This window comes from Bombus vosnesenskii, unplaced genomic scaffold, assembly GCF_011952255.1.
Source record: "Bombus vosnesenskii isolate JDL3184/JDL3185 unplaced genomic scaffold, Bvos_JDL3184-5_v1.1 scf7180000014763, whole genome shotgun sequence".
NCBI lineage: Eukaryota > Metazoa > Arthropoda > Insecta > Hymenoptera > Apidae > Bombus > Bombus vosnesenskii.
This window is the reverse complement of record NW_022883630.1, coordinates 7699-23610: the sequence shown is the minus strand read 5'-3', so window position 1 is coordinate 23610 and position 15912 is coordinate 7699. Positions and strand designations below refer to the sequence as shown.

Below are 15912 nucleotides of genomic sequence, written 5' to 3'. Positions count from 1 at the left end.
AGCACACTCACCAAACAAACTATCAATGATCGCAAACGAGTCACAATGCCTTTCACATTTTACGTAAGCAAAAAAAGAATACAACGATCGTGATAGAAACTTTACAAGTGTCCCATTTACATATGTGCGTGTCTGTGTCAAGACTGCAATCAGTAAGATTAATCTCGTCTGTCGTCGACAACATGCTTCTCCGCAACCTTACTAGTTGGCACCGAATAATGGTACAATCGTCTTGTAACATGTATGACTGATACCTCGTCACGCTAGAGGGGCATATTCATTACTCGTCGCTTCAGATTGCATCACGTTAATATTAATTAGCGACAGAAACTACGATAAAGGTCGCGAACTCTCGTATGTTGAACCTTAACATTGGGGCAGTGAACGATATTTATGGAGTAGAGATGATATAGCACTGCACGTACGTAGCTGTGCGCATAGCATCGGATTCCATTGACTGTGAAGGGAATTAAAATGAGAAGAGAGAAGAATTTTCCATAACGATGCTACTAAACGGTATCGAGAAGAATCATTTCGTCGATGGTCTACAATAAAAGATTATAATACGTACTTGAGGCGGATAAGTCTCCTACGTGAAAAGTACATTGAAGAAGAAGAAGAGAAAGAGAGCGATATAGATCCATGCGTTCCTTCAAGAAAAAAGAAGAAAAAAACCGACTAGATGAAGTAAGTAGTTCGCAAAAATATAACGTATCGTACCTTCGTGACTTTCCATACGAAAGTCGTATTCAGCTCTCCGCGGCTCACCGAATTAAAAAAAAATCGTGTTTGTAAGTGTGCTTTAGATACCGAAAAAAACAAGTTTTAAAAATCATGTAACAAGCACATTTTTAAATCTGAGACGTTATCCTCTTTTGTTCTCCCGCCCCTGCCTTTTCTACGCCCGTCGAGATCGAATTCTCGCGATATTTTGCAATTCGTAGCTGCCTCTTTGGCACGAACAATTAATGTCACGTTTTTAGAGGATTAGACGCTGAAACTATTAAAAGAGCTGCTCGTCAGAATATTCCTTTTAATCTGTGACGGATGAAAAGAGAGAGAGAGTGCGTTTCGTCCTGGGACTACCGGTGGACTCGTCAGTAAGGCTATGCCCGGTAGTCCCTGCCTTAGACGTAGAGGGAGTCTCGCTAGGTGCGGTATTTATATCAATCGCTCGTATATTCGACCGCTAACGAGTTAGACAGACAGACTCGTTGTCGTCGTAGTCCTCTAGTTTTGGCGGTTGATACCCGCGGATCGCCCGGGAGGTGTTGCGCCGCGTTGATGCCTCGACCTGTCGGCGTCCTGTTGATACCGATCCGCCACAAATCTTTCACACGATGTAAACTTCCGTGGTAATCGACTTTGAAGTTTATTATCTCGTAATCTTTTCATCGAATTTTAATCCTTTTAGGCTTAAATCTGCCGAGTTTCTGAGCACTGCGTACACATGCAAGCAAACTTTCTCCGAGAAGCGGAAAACTTCGAAATTTTTGTATTTATCTATAACGGCATTGTTTTGCATTTGTATTTGTATTTATCTAAATTTCAAGAATGTCTGAAAGTTGCGAAAATTAAGACATCGATATTTTCTTGGTTGCTTGTGGTAGCTGGTATGGCAAAGTAAGTGTACGAAATTTCTGGGATCTATGGGAAAATTCTCGTTTAGCAGTTACGCGTAGGAAAACTTTCAGAAGCAATCGTAATTAATAAATTGACAGTGGAAAAAGTAATTGGCCGATCGCGAATGGTTTTCCACGCTTATTATAGCTTTAAATCGCGTTACATCTACAATTAGTCTTGAATTGTACCTCCGTAAAAACAAAAACATGTTTCTCCACTGTAACAGCACGAACGACTCCCACGCATACGTCGAATACTCGCTGCGATTCGAATTCCAGGTATTTGTAGCTCGATGATATTTCTCGAAACACTCTGAAATTGGAATATTCTTCGCGCATTTCTAAGATTCTCCAAGAAGAGATTTCAAGCACTTCTAGGGAGAAATTTCTTGGAAGATTATCTCTGTACTCTTTATGAACATAACGTGAACTTGGCATTATAATATACAGCATGTTGAATGCTAAAATTATCGATTTTATATACAGATTGTCACGACCGTTCGCGGAGAGACGTTGTTGGAATAAACTGTGATTTATAACTTGTTATATCGGTGTCTTATTCAATTCAATAACGCACATAAATACAAAGGAAGGGTATTGCAGATTTATGCAGATTATGGAGAAAGATATTAAATTTGTCAATAAATGCTTTGTTACAGTTGGTACGACCGTTCGCGGAGAGATGCGGTCGCGAGGACGCGTCAGCGAGAGGCGTAAATTCTCGCGACGACTATGTTAATCGACGCCGCGAAATAGTCGTTCTCCTGTTTCGGTTAAGACAACAGAGGTGGTTTAATGAATGTAACACTGTATTAACAGGTTAACATAGAATGATATATTTTACAATAATATGATGAATATGTTACAGAAATTTGACTCGACTTTACGATATCTCTAGATAAATTCGTTTGCTCGTCAGATTTGTCGAAGTGTCACGTTTGACTCGTCAGAAGGAACTGATCCTCTTCGATTATTCCTTTGTCTCATTTGGAAGATGACCCCCACTATGCTCGGGTCACGCCACCGCTCGCGCCTATGATCACGTATGCCTCTTCTTGCGTGAAAAACGTAACGGTCAAAAATCGACGTTTCTAGAGCTCGCTGCTTGGCAACAACTATGCTCTTGTAACGTCAATTCATATCAGAGACCAGGCCACACACCACGGACAGGATGGCACCCAGATGTCTGCATATCCTTGGCGCGCACCCTCAATAGTCTTAGGTGCCCACCAGGGGGCCTTGGCATTTTTATAGTTAAGGTCCTTCGGACCAAGCGAGTATTTCCTGTCTTAAATTTCCCTTTACGTTTATTGTCTACCACGTGTTGGCTTAGAAAGTTGGTTTTCTCCACATCTGGTATGTTCCGTTGGCAACTTTCTCGCGAGGGCGGCTAAAACCCTTCCTGGTCCACCAACCGTCCTATTATCCAATCGGAGATGTTGTCTACTGCCCTCACTTCCTTAACCAAAATTGTCATCAACAAATCCGATAGTCCCGTGTCCTTAGACACACCCACCCCTAGCTTTCCTCAGACACAGTATCGTCAGTAAAACTTCACTTATTCTGTATCCTTAGAATAGTCCACATATCTATGTCGGTCTCTTATAAGTCGCGTACTTAATGTATTGTTGTAACTAAGTCTTACATAACGTGGTTGGAGTGAATTGTGATTTATGTTAATTCAGTGCGTGTTACATTGTGATTGCTGAATTCATAATAAAGGTTGATTAAAACCAAGTAAATAGTTGTGTTACGACTCGACTATATTTTATTTTCACCGACCAACCCAAAAATTACGTGACACTCTCGTCGATACATTGTATATGATCCGACGGGCAGATAGGGCGGTCTGCCTGCGACACTGTAGGGCCGCGAGCGACGGTTAGAAAATACAGCCTGTGGTAAGCCTCGTGGCGTAACACAGATTTTACGTTAATTTTATTCGAAAGATTTAGATCAAATTTTTCCTTCGAAGAAGATTTTTCTGTCTTCAAAAGCGATTTTCCATCATTAATCGAAATATCATTTTTGCAATGGCTTGCTAGTGGGATTACGTGTTAAAACGTTCAGCTTTAAAGAGGATTATCTCCATCTCGGCGAGACTAGGCTCTCTAAAAATTGATGAATCCTGTACAGACAATATCTATAGTAAGCAACGCGTCGTCAAAACTTCAAAATATTATTACCCCGCTTTTACGTCGCAGATGTCGACAAAAATATTAATGAGATTTCCTAAGATAATCTCATACTTATTTGTATCGTTAATTCAATCGACTAAGGAACAAGTGGTGAAGAACTATTAGCAGAATCCAGAGAAGGTTTTACTGGCAAGTTTTATTACAAAACATCTAAGAACGATTTACATCATAATAAAAATAATCGCGCTATCTCGTCGCGTGACATGCGCACGAGGTCTCTGCGATTGCTAATCGATCTACAAATACACGTACATATGTACAAAACTCGTGGCCATACACCACGTTGTCCATATTATTTTCATCTCGTTAATATATTTTGTATATTTATGATGTTATTATTTTACTAGTATAACGATTATTGCACTATATTCTATAAGATGGAGCTTTTGTACGAACAATTTCAGGAACTTTTATAACAAAGGAAAGTACTAATTTTTAACATTAACTACCCACGACAATTTACGACAATTACTTTAAGCTACGTTCTTACTCTAATTTTTATTCGCTCGCCTAATGATTGAATTTTTAATCAATCATTGTTGATGAAAAATTGCGATGATAATTGCATTGCGGATCTTTATGCAAATGCATATTTTCGTGGATACAATAATACAATTGAAAGATTTGATACAATCGAAAGGACTTGGGCAAAAGTATGTTTCTATCCATTAAATATCATCGATAGTGCTGTACTTTTGGATATTTTACAAAATTTTGCGTCATACGCATTCTATAAATTTTCGTATCTTCGAATCACCCATAATTGCATAAAAATCCGCTGTTTTGTGATAATGAATATTAATGACGTTGGAATTTAAGATTCCTGGATTCAATAACTTGTCTTACTCTAATACATGTATTGCACGTTTTTGGAAGACTAAAGATTCTTTGCTCGAGATCAACGCGACAAATATTGTACTTCGTGGTGAACGTTTCGCTACAGCCTTTCGACCTCTGTGATCGAGTTTTCGCTTTTCCTCGATTTTATACTCGATCTCCGTAGCATGCTACTCCTTAAAGGTTCGCCGCGAAGCGACGCTCTCATCGAATTCCTCGCACTGCATCTAGAAAATGATCGGAACATGGCGACCGGTGGTGTCTCCTCGTCCTCGCGTTTCCTGTCAAAACATTGCGTTTAAAAATATTGAATCCAATCGCTTAAAGATTTGAATAACTTCCCACCTCGATCCTTCTCTTCTGTTCAAAAGATTTAAAAAGCATTTGAAGAAAGAAGATAGTCCAGTTTTCTTTTGAGAGATTTAACAGATTTTAAGAAGAAAGTAATACGAAAGCATACGAAGATGTAGATCTAACAGAATCTTGAACTTCGAGCTTGAAGATCTGTGAATATCTTTGAAAAAAGGAGACCGAAAGTTCCTTTATGTGATTTTACCTTCCGATACAAGGTACATCCCACATCTTCTGATCTTTTCCAAAATCTTCGCTGTCCTGCAGCGTCTGCGGAAGATCCTTATTCAATGTTTCCGGCAAAAAGAGAGTCAGAAGACCGCCCATAATTCCGAGTGTGCCCAGCACAAGAAGAGGTAGGAACGAGGACACAACATTGAGATAGACTACGAAGGGTGCGAGGATACTAGCAACGTATCCCATTATATGTATCAAAGCTACACCCTGAGCTCTAACCACAGTTGGTAATACTTCAGCCGCATATTGGAGACCGATATTGTATGAAATGTTTATCCAAAATCTACCGAGAATTGCCAGAGAAGCTGTATATATACCTGAAAAAAATTTTAGCATTAGTTTTTAATTCTAATTTTTCATGAAATAATTTTAGAAAATTTTAAGGAATAAAAAGGGAAGAAATTATTTTATCTGTCTGTAATTTGTCTGGTTGTCTGCAATAGTTGATACAAGCATTTGCTAAGCTTAATATAAGCGTGCTTAGCTCTAAGCTAAGCACAAGCAATAAGCTTCTTATCTATAAAACGTTAATCTAGCCAATTTGAATCTAAGGGATTGTATTATGGATTACGGCTACTGAAAGCCATATAGCACTGCTGGAGCGCTGAAGCCCATCATTTTGAGGACTATTGCCAACGCCCTTTGATATATGCGGAAATACGAAGCGATCTTATGATCAAAGCGGTAGAAGGGGAAATAAAATATCTATACAACGGATACATGATAGGGCTTGGAAACTATTCTAGCAATGTAGCAAATAATCTACAAGCATTTGCATGTTATAAATATTCCAAAATATACATTTTCTTCCTTTCAAAAAGCACAATGTTATACGAATGAAAAATATTCGTCTGATTAAGTCAGAATTATCGACTTAGGTTATTTAGAAGATTGATCAGTAATATAGAAGGGTGAATATATAAAAACGAAATGTACGAACTATTGGAAACGGCAGAAGCCCAGATGCTGAAAATACCAGAAATGACGAGGGAACCACACGCCAGCCATCTTCTGCCCCATCGATCAAGAACGAGCGTGAAGAACGTGTCAGCAGGCAGCTCGGTTGCTGCAGCAATCGTGAACGTAATAAACACGTCCAGGCCTAAATTATCGACGTTTCGTACGTGACCATCGAACACCAAAGAAATCGCCATCCTATATTTCGTAAAACAATTTCATATGATAAAGAAAAGCACGCTATCATATTTCATGTGAGAAGCAAATTCCTTGCTTCAGAAATGAAGTATTTTTAGACAAAAGATATAAAACTGTTCGTGAGATTTTTACAAGATACAATTCCGATTTTACGTCAATCTATTTGATATCTGTTTAATAGCGATACGAACCAAATAACAATAAATAGAATCGTGATATTCCGTAGTCGTGGCGTTCTAAATAGATCCAACACGGAGTACGTTTTGTCTGCTTCCTCCTCTTTGCAGATTCTGGCACAGGTTTCCTGTTATTAGCAAATTTTTAATTAGTTAATGTCGTTTGTCTGTTTTTCTCACAAATTTATGTGAATCTGTTATGTGTACAAAGATTACGATAAAATCCGGAAGAAAGTTTATGTTATATTTGTATGAGATGATCCTTTCGAAATAGTTTACTTGGACGTTCGCAAATTTTTTCATTTTACTTTATAAAACATCAAACCTCTAAAAGTCGATTATCTCCTTATATCGTACATTAATGTTAATATTGCCATGATCTATTCAGACTGAGCAGTTTCCAAATGTTTAATCTATTTGTATAAAAATTTTCAAAGATAAAAACAATTATACAAATTCAATAAATAACATTACAGAAATAGACAATAACAGACAATAACAGAAATTGACAGCAATTTATCGCTGGCAATTTAGGTGATGAATAAGATATAAAATTACTAGGTTGTAAACAAATTTTCATTACGTAAAAGACCCAATTAGACTTCTATTCAAAGAAAATGATTATATGATATGCTTAAAGGCATATAAATTGGTATCTATAGAACGCACATAAAGCAGGAAAGATCATAAAAGTAGAAAATACGGAAAAGATTGCGGTAATCGGTTTATTTACCCGGAATCGTCTATAGATGTCATCGGGCACCTTGGTGCCGTTGATTCGCTCGAATTTACCAAGGATTTTAATGGCCCTGTCTATCTGACCTTGGCTGACCAGCCATCGAGCGCTTTCCGGTATCAACCATGGCGTACCTACGGCTAGAACAAGAGGAACTGAGGTGACAATACAGGTCATCCTCCGGTCGGCCAAATAATAGGCGATCCAGGGTAGAATGCAAGTTGCAAATGTGAAGAATATTGCGATCGACATATTCGCTACGAATGTCCTCCACTTTGGTCCAACGTATTCTAATACTGGAATAAAAAACATAATATTTAGAAGAATCATCTGTGAAAGAAATATTCTGTGAATAAAGAATGGAACAATATATTAGGTTGTCGCAGAAATTTCTTTCGTCTCGTAAGGAGATAATAGACGCATACTATTTTTTGTTTTATATTATTTTATTTAATTATATTCATTGGGACAAAATAGATCATACGTAATTCAATAAAATAATATAAAACGAAAGAAACTTTTGGGGCAACTTAACGCAATATGAAGAAGAAAGATTTGAGTTACAAATATATAAAAAGTAGATATACAATATATAGATTAATTTAACAAACGTGTTTAGTTCTACGATTAAATCGTGTTTAGATCTAATAAAAAGGACTTTAATAATTTCCCGATGATTGTTCAAGCCCATTTAAATTTCCGTAAGTGTTTCGATACTTATCGACAAGAATACGTTTCTATTTACGAATTATATAGGGTGGTTGGTAACTGGTGGTACACGCGGAAAGGGGATGATTCTACGTGAAAAAAGAAGTCGAAAATATAGAATAAAAATTTTTCGTTTGAGGCTTTGTTTTCGAGAAAATCGACTTTGAATTTTCGCTCGGTACGCGTGCACTTTATCACGTCTCGTTATAACGGATCTCACTGTAGATCGTTGTCTCAATTGACGTTATTTTTAAAATTTTTAAAATTTTTAAATTTTTAAATTTTTAAATTTTTAAATTTTTAAATTTTTAAATTTTTAAATTTTTAAATTTTAAAATTTTAAAATTTTAAAATTTTAAAATTTTTAAATTTTTAAATTTTTAAATTTTTAAATTTTTAAATTTTTAAATTTTTAAATTTTTAAATTTTTAAATTTTTAAATTTTTAAATTTTTAAATTTTTAAATTTTTAAATTTTTAAATTTTTAAATTTTTAAATTTTTAAATTTTTAAATTTTTTAATTTTTAAATTTTTAAATTTTTAAATTTTTAAATTTTTATTCTATATTTTCGACTTCTTTTTTCGCGTAGAATCACCCCCTTTCCGCTTGTACCACCAATTACCAATCACCCTGTATTTCTTAAAGATACAAAAGGTAGAATCACGCGTAACTAGCAATATCATAAATTAACTGTGAATAAACGGATCGTTAGAGTCAAAGGATCATTTACATAATTCAAACACGCGCGTGTGTTACCTTGTTAAGCTATTTATGGTAGATATTGAAAGATCGATAAGCCTGAGATACATATTTATGTCGAAACGAACATTCTCTACGGAAAGTCGAGTCTAATTCGATGAAAACAATTGACTTCCTGAACGAACATATCGATATATATCCACAGTGCAATGACAAGTAAATATTACTCTATTTTCGTACAAGAAAACAGATTAAAACGATGAGAACTTATCTTGAACAATTGAACTGACCTTCGCGATGAATGAATCTCGCAATTTCACGAATACGTAGACGAATTAATGTCTGGTGCGTATACGTCTAATAAATTAGAAACGCAAGGTTGTAACTCTTTAATCGCATAACAGGACAAGATGCAATAAACACGTGGAAATATATCATAGTGAACAACGTCTATTTGTAGTTGCCGCAAAATAGGGAGTAATTGCTCTTAATGAAGCAACCGTGTTAGCCACTTAATAGTGGCTTGCTTCTAATCCGGAATCACCTTCAATTAGTTGTAACTAGTGGCTTCCTGATAATTACCGCTCAGTGGTTGTTTCTTTTTTTTTTTTTTGCTTTATTATAATTGCGATGCTCGAACCATGTTTACCATGGAACTCGCTTCCTTATTTAAGATCACTTTGTACCATTGATTTTTACTTTTCATGCTTCATAATGAACCAATTTATAATTCATAATAAACCAAAATGACGAACGTTCGTTTAAATCACGAGTTTTAGATATTTCTATTCTCTAAAATTACCTGAATTAATTTTTATTAAATAAAATAGCTATAGGATAATTCCACAAATCAGATATTTTGAGCAGATATCTCGGAATTTCCTGTTTAATTCGCCGTAAATTTTCCCAATACGCTCTGGACCTCCTACATATATATAACGTGTCTATACATAACTGTTAATTCATCATTTTCTCGTAATCCTAACAAACAATGCTTAAAAACTTTAACTACATTTTGGATTATTATCTCGCACGAATAAATGTTAAGCTATTAATCGCTTTCCTGAAAATCTGGGTTGGTTATCAGCTTCGGTACGAGACCATCGAGTAACTCCGGTACGCATGAACGGAAATAATCTCCCAGTTATATCCAAATGTTTAATAATTTTCTACATAGAAATTTAATGAAAAATAAGAATAGAAGAACCTCGCATTACAAAAATCAACTTCCATGAAATCTAAATATTATTTATGCTGTCTGTAATTTTCAACATCTTCTTTCGCAAATCATCATCACCATCATCATCACCATTGCGACAGCCATTCTAAAATATATGTATCATTAATTTAATAGAAAATAAGAGTAGAAGAACCTCACGTTATAAAAATCAATATTCATAAAACCAACAAAATATCGTTTTTTAAATATATGTATCATTCAGTTTGTATTGCCTTTACAACGCGTAGATAGGGCGAGGAGTTCTCTTCTGAAGACGAGATATTATTCTCATAGAAAGGATACAGAAAGGAGAAGAAGACGTAAAGAAGCTTCTCTGAGACCACTCGTTTCATCACTTCGCCTCTCAAGGTTTACTGCCTTTAACATTACATTATTCGCGCAGAAAAAGTATTCGCTTTTCTCCCAGCTGTTTCCGTCACCCTGTAATTTCATATCGTGTTACCGTTCGATCAAAAGCGACAACTCATTTATTGTAAACGAAGATTCCGTGCGGCACAGTTAGCAAAGATAAATTACAGACGATCGTATTAATAATAATAATCTGACCGATATCTCGCAATGCGACCAATCGATAAACGCGAGCACCGTCCAACGCAAGGACGTTGTTAACGTTTCGAAACTGATTAACGTTCGTTCTCTTCTTTCTTTTCTTTCGTTTCTTCCTTCTCGCCTGTTGGCTCGTAAAAGTATCTTAGCATTTATAGACATTTTTTATTTATTTATATTTATTATATATGATGGTATCATAATTAGTACAACAAAGTATTATTACGTTTCTGTTATATATTCATGAATATATTGGAATTTCATTAGGATCGTAATAAAGTCATATAATAATTATATCGAATATGACGTCAGAATTATAAATACGGTTATTATAATGCAGAGTTTCAATTAAGTAAATTTAAAAATCTATATACAAGATACAAAATTATTTAGCGTAATTACATATTTCACAGTAATTACAAAAATATTTAATTATAAAAATAGTCAAACATTTATTATATTAATAAATCCCGATATTTGATAACCATTTATTACATGTTTAAGATAACTATTTATGCTGTATATTTGTACTAAATAAATGTTTGCATTAAATATCTCGTAACTTCTATGTGCATCTTCAGAAATGCTTCAAACTTTACCAATATAATCATTACAATACTAATGAAATTTCAGAATGTTTTATATAACACATATTCTACATACATATAAATTTTCTGTGGCAAATATGTAAATGCTTTTATAAACTACTAGGTTTATACGCTTTGCAGTCTCATATTTTCCTCCCACTGTTAGCATTATCTGCAGTTTGTATGTGAATTGTATGAAGTTGATCGAATTCTACGCTTTCAACGAGCTGGTTGAGTGAGGTTCTGCTTGAATAAGTTATAAATCCTGGCAGGAAGAAAGGCACGTGTTATTGATATCGACTGGTTAGCTGGAATGTTGAATAGGAATTTAAAGAACCAACTCAAACTTTATCGATAATAAAATATGGAAAATATGACTGCAAATAATACGTGAAAAATAATGGAAATATTCTATAGGATATTTGAATGTTTATTAGAGAATTTTAATAATAATATGGAACATAAAGAAGAAAGAAATTCGATGATACTAAATAATGATGATACTGAAAATTTCAGTGATTTTTATTAATATAAAATTAACATTAATATAAATAAAAACAAAATCTACTATAAATGATATAGACGAACTTTTTAACTAAATATCGTTAGAAAGAAAAGTGACACAAGTATACATACGAAACAATACAAAAAATCCGCATCTATCTAGAGAAATTTGTTATGAATTTCAAAGTCTGTATAAATACGTATACTAATACATAAAGCTTCTAAAGCTCTAAAGTTTTAATGTTTAAAAAAAAGTACAAAAATATTTCTATTAAAATATATATGATATTTTCCACGGTATTTTCTACGCAGTTTCTACAATTAAGGATTTCCTCGTTCCCATCGATTTTTCTCTAGTTGTGAGACCCTCGGATAATCACGTCCCTTTCATTTTATCTTCGCTACGCTCGATTATAAATACGGAACTGAATATAGAATTATTTGCAAATCAATGAATCCGATGATGTAATTTGTTACGCGCTCGAAACGAATTAGTATCACTTATCTTAGTTTCAATCAATACCTCACTTTCTCAAGTCATTGATTAAAATACGATTTACACTCGTACAGATCGAGCCTTCTTTCTCAATATTTCCGTCGAATATTCGTGATCAATCGTTTAATCGACCTTGATAATTAGAATAGAAATAAGAAAATTCGAACGCCAAATCATTAACGAACCAGCCACTTGCTCACGAATCTCGTCAACTTGGCCTTGTTTTGTCGAACAAATTGTAAATTTTTCCAACCTCGGCTTGAGTCATCGATTCAGGGTTAATGCACGCCACCTGAGTTTCTTTGGTCTCGATTTTCACAATTGGAATGCTGTCTGCAGGACAAACTTGCTATTCGATCAAGAAAACTCGTTTCAATGACTCGTCTGATGAACTTTCAATCAGCGTTCTTACGTTTCAACAGAGTCTCTTCAAAAGTTTCAATCAGGGTCTTAACGCTGTACTTTCAGGGTATAAAATATCTTTCAAGACAGAGACTAGTCTAGATTTTCTCTTCAGTATATTGATATTAGAACAATAACTGGAAAATATATTTCTACAGTATTATAATTGAAATTTTTTCATGTAGAGTTATAATAAAATTTTGTATTATAAATTGCCTGTATTATGGATATCAGACAATGAATTCAGCATGAATTATATCGATCTTATATTAAACAATTTATTAGAATTTTCAATGGAATATTTAAAATGTTACTTGATTGTTTTATATTATTATGTGATATTTTTACGAATTTTAAATAAGTTTGCTAGAAGAAGATGTTCATTTTAATTAAAACCATATACATGTATGTATGTATATATATACATAGATTTATAGTTGTGGAAGCGTTCGTTGTAGAACCATTCATTCGTTACCTTCGCTTTCCGTTGGGAAGTGAAAATTTATGAAAACCCTGGTATGCTATAGTTGTCCAGAAATGAAAAGCAATTTTGAACAACTAATCCTTTGTAATGAGAATATTGTCTCGTTAAAAGAGAAAACAAAATTAATACATAACTGATCGCGAAAACATAATTGATCGCGAGTATAGAGGGAAAATATTAGTATAGAAAATGATTGCGAACTAACTACCTTTAAATATTATAAATATTCAATGGTATATATAAATCCAAATATCTTAAAGTTTCATATTTTTATCTTGCATGAAATTCTTATAAAACAGGAAAATTAATTTTTCTCTGTCTCTCTCCCTCTCTTTGATATAAACGCCGCAGTTAAAAAATAAATATGTATGACCTCATGTATATTCATATGTATTTAAGCATCTTTCTTCGTAACTTTGAATGGTTTTCAATTTCATTTAAATTGTTGCATGGCAACGTGAGTTCTGTTGCAAAATTCATATACTTGTAGAAACGTCAGTCGTAAATCAAGCATAACAACAGTTTTACAGTATGTTGTAGAGATTACTTTGTTATTTAAACTTAGAGATCTTCCTGCTTACAGTAATTACAAAAAGTAACTGTACACCATCGTATTTAGAACAGCATTTATATATATACCAATTAATTAAGACTAAGTCTTAAGATAAGACTGATTAAAATATTAGCTTTCGTATCATTTGTAATACTTTCATACATGCTTATAAATAATTAATGCTATCAAAATGAAACGTAAAAACTGATTTAAAAAAAAGGAAGAGAGACGCTTCATTGGGAAATAAGGATACATACGTACAAGTACTTTTTGTAGCCACTGTGTGGCTTTCAAACTCAATTCCAGGGCAAAAAAGAAATTATTGAAAAACGGTTACCTAATATGTACATCATAGTGAAGCAATTATCAAAGGCGAATCCAACGAAAAAACGACACAAAGTGAACTGCCAGAAGCTACCCGTGAACGCAGTAGCCACCCCAGCGAGAAATCCCATTAAATTAACTCCGAGCAAAGCTGGTATTCTTCCATATTGATCAGCAACCCATCCAAAAATTAATCCTCCGAAGATAGCGCCGATGAAGAAGATACTTTGAGCTATGGTTGGCAATGTATCATACTGACAAACCCATCCCAGCTGCAACAGAAAACTACAGTCGAATGATTTACTTCTGATCACGATCAGCATCACGGAAATCTTATAGCAATTTCAACGCCTCGATTAAACGAATTTTCGATCAAAGTTTCGAAATTCCTAATGATCTGTCCTTTTTTCTTTGCCTTTGAGGAAAAAAGAAGGAGAAGCTTAAGACCCTGCGCGTTCTCGCGTCCTTCTTCTGGATGCTTCCTACCCCTCGATGAATAATTCTCCTCCTGACGAGCGACGCAAAGTTCATGGAAATCCACTGGAGCAAAAAGTCTTGCAATTTATGTCGAACAAATCTGCGTGTTCGCGCTGTTGCTCGTTATAACGTTTTATTAAAGTTTCTTTTCAATCCGATATTTTCATTTTCAGTTTTATCGCAACCTAGTTTTATCAGCTTTCATAATTCGAAATTTTTTATCCTTTTTTTTTCTTTAAGTATTTTTATAAATATTTATTCGATTGTATTTTATTTGGCAATGTAACGCTTGAATTTAGAATGTACTCTGTAATTTCACTACATGCACTAATTATTACTGCAATATGTACTAGTAATTCTGTTACGTACTATAATTTTCCTCTGTGGAAATCGACATTGTTAATTTTCCCACTTCTGAACTATCGATCTTTCCACAAACGTTTATTCGACCCTTTTCATCGTTCTTCTTTCTTTCCAAAAATTGTACACTACGCTTATTTTTTATCGAAATAGATCATGCAAATAATCGAATACGACATACACAGTATAAAGGGATTGATTGATAGGAACAGATAAAATATTCAAAAAGCAGGAAATTACAAGTCGAACATTTTCTGTCACCTCGGATGCCACAGACGCATAAGGGACGGTGGTATAATTAAATTCCCATCCTTGTTGGCAATCTTTCGTTGGCCACGATGGGTCCGGTACGTGGCTTCCATTTAGCAAAATTTCCGTGTAATTTACATCGTACATGCTGCATCTCGAGTAACCTTCGCGGTTGACTGGTATCGCCAGCGACAGCCTGAAACGAAGGAGAAGATAACGTAGATTGGTTCACGGTCTTCGATGCCGATGGACGTTCCGACAAGCGAGTAATTAACGTTCTATTTGAAACTCGACAAAAAACATTGGGAATCTCGAGTATTTGTTGAGCTAATAATATTGATTGTTAGTCGAGTCTGATAAAACGTATTTGATTGGAATTTCATTTAAAGCGAAGAAAGTTATTTTCAATTGTAGCTGGATGTACGTTAATTGCTGTTTTCCTGTCTTTACAAATTACTCATTCCTTTGTTTCATCAGCCTTTTCGATTATTATTGTCTCGTATTATTATTGTCGAGTATTGTCTCGTGGTTATTATCTCAACGCTTTTATCGTGTCAATTTATTGCGTTGTGTTCATACGGGTTTGTAGAATATATAATAAACAATGCAATGAGAAATGAAAATGAGAAAATTTTGAAGAATTATTAAATTAGGTAAATTGAAGGGAAAGAAGTTCTGTGAAGGAACTGGATTGGATCTAAACAGATAATAAAGAAAGATGATCCAAGATTTGCGACCTCCGACGTATGTCGAAAACACTTACTCATTAATAACGAATGTCATTAAGATAATTCAGTGACGGTAATTGCGTCTGTTATTCTGATGAATGTTACATAACGAGATAGGAAGTCGATGTCATGATGACTGGCGCTGTCTGAATCAAATCAACCCTATTCACAACCAGATAATACCGTCAAACGATGTTTACATTATTATAATATGAAATCCAATTTGAAGGCTTCGTGAATTT

General features: G+C 34.5%; 1 protein-coding gene across 1 annotated transcript; it reads right to left on the bottom strand.

Annotated features, from left to right (window-relative positions):
- Positions 1 to 4648: 4648 nt before the first annotated feature.
- On the bottom strand, positions 4649 to 15170 carry LOC117240539 (organic cation transporter protein-like; the record flags this gene model as incomplete). The annotated part of the gene is made up of 7 exons (XM_033506556.1): positions 4649 to 4938; positions 5214 to 5562; positions 6186 to 6400; positions 6592 to 6704; positions 7310 to 7608; positions 13870 to 14128; positions 14955 to 15170. Coding segments are annotated over 7 exons (1632 nt in total), but the record flags the coding sequence as incomplete, so codon positions are not given.
- Positions 15171 to 15912: the final 742 nt, after the last annotated feature.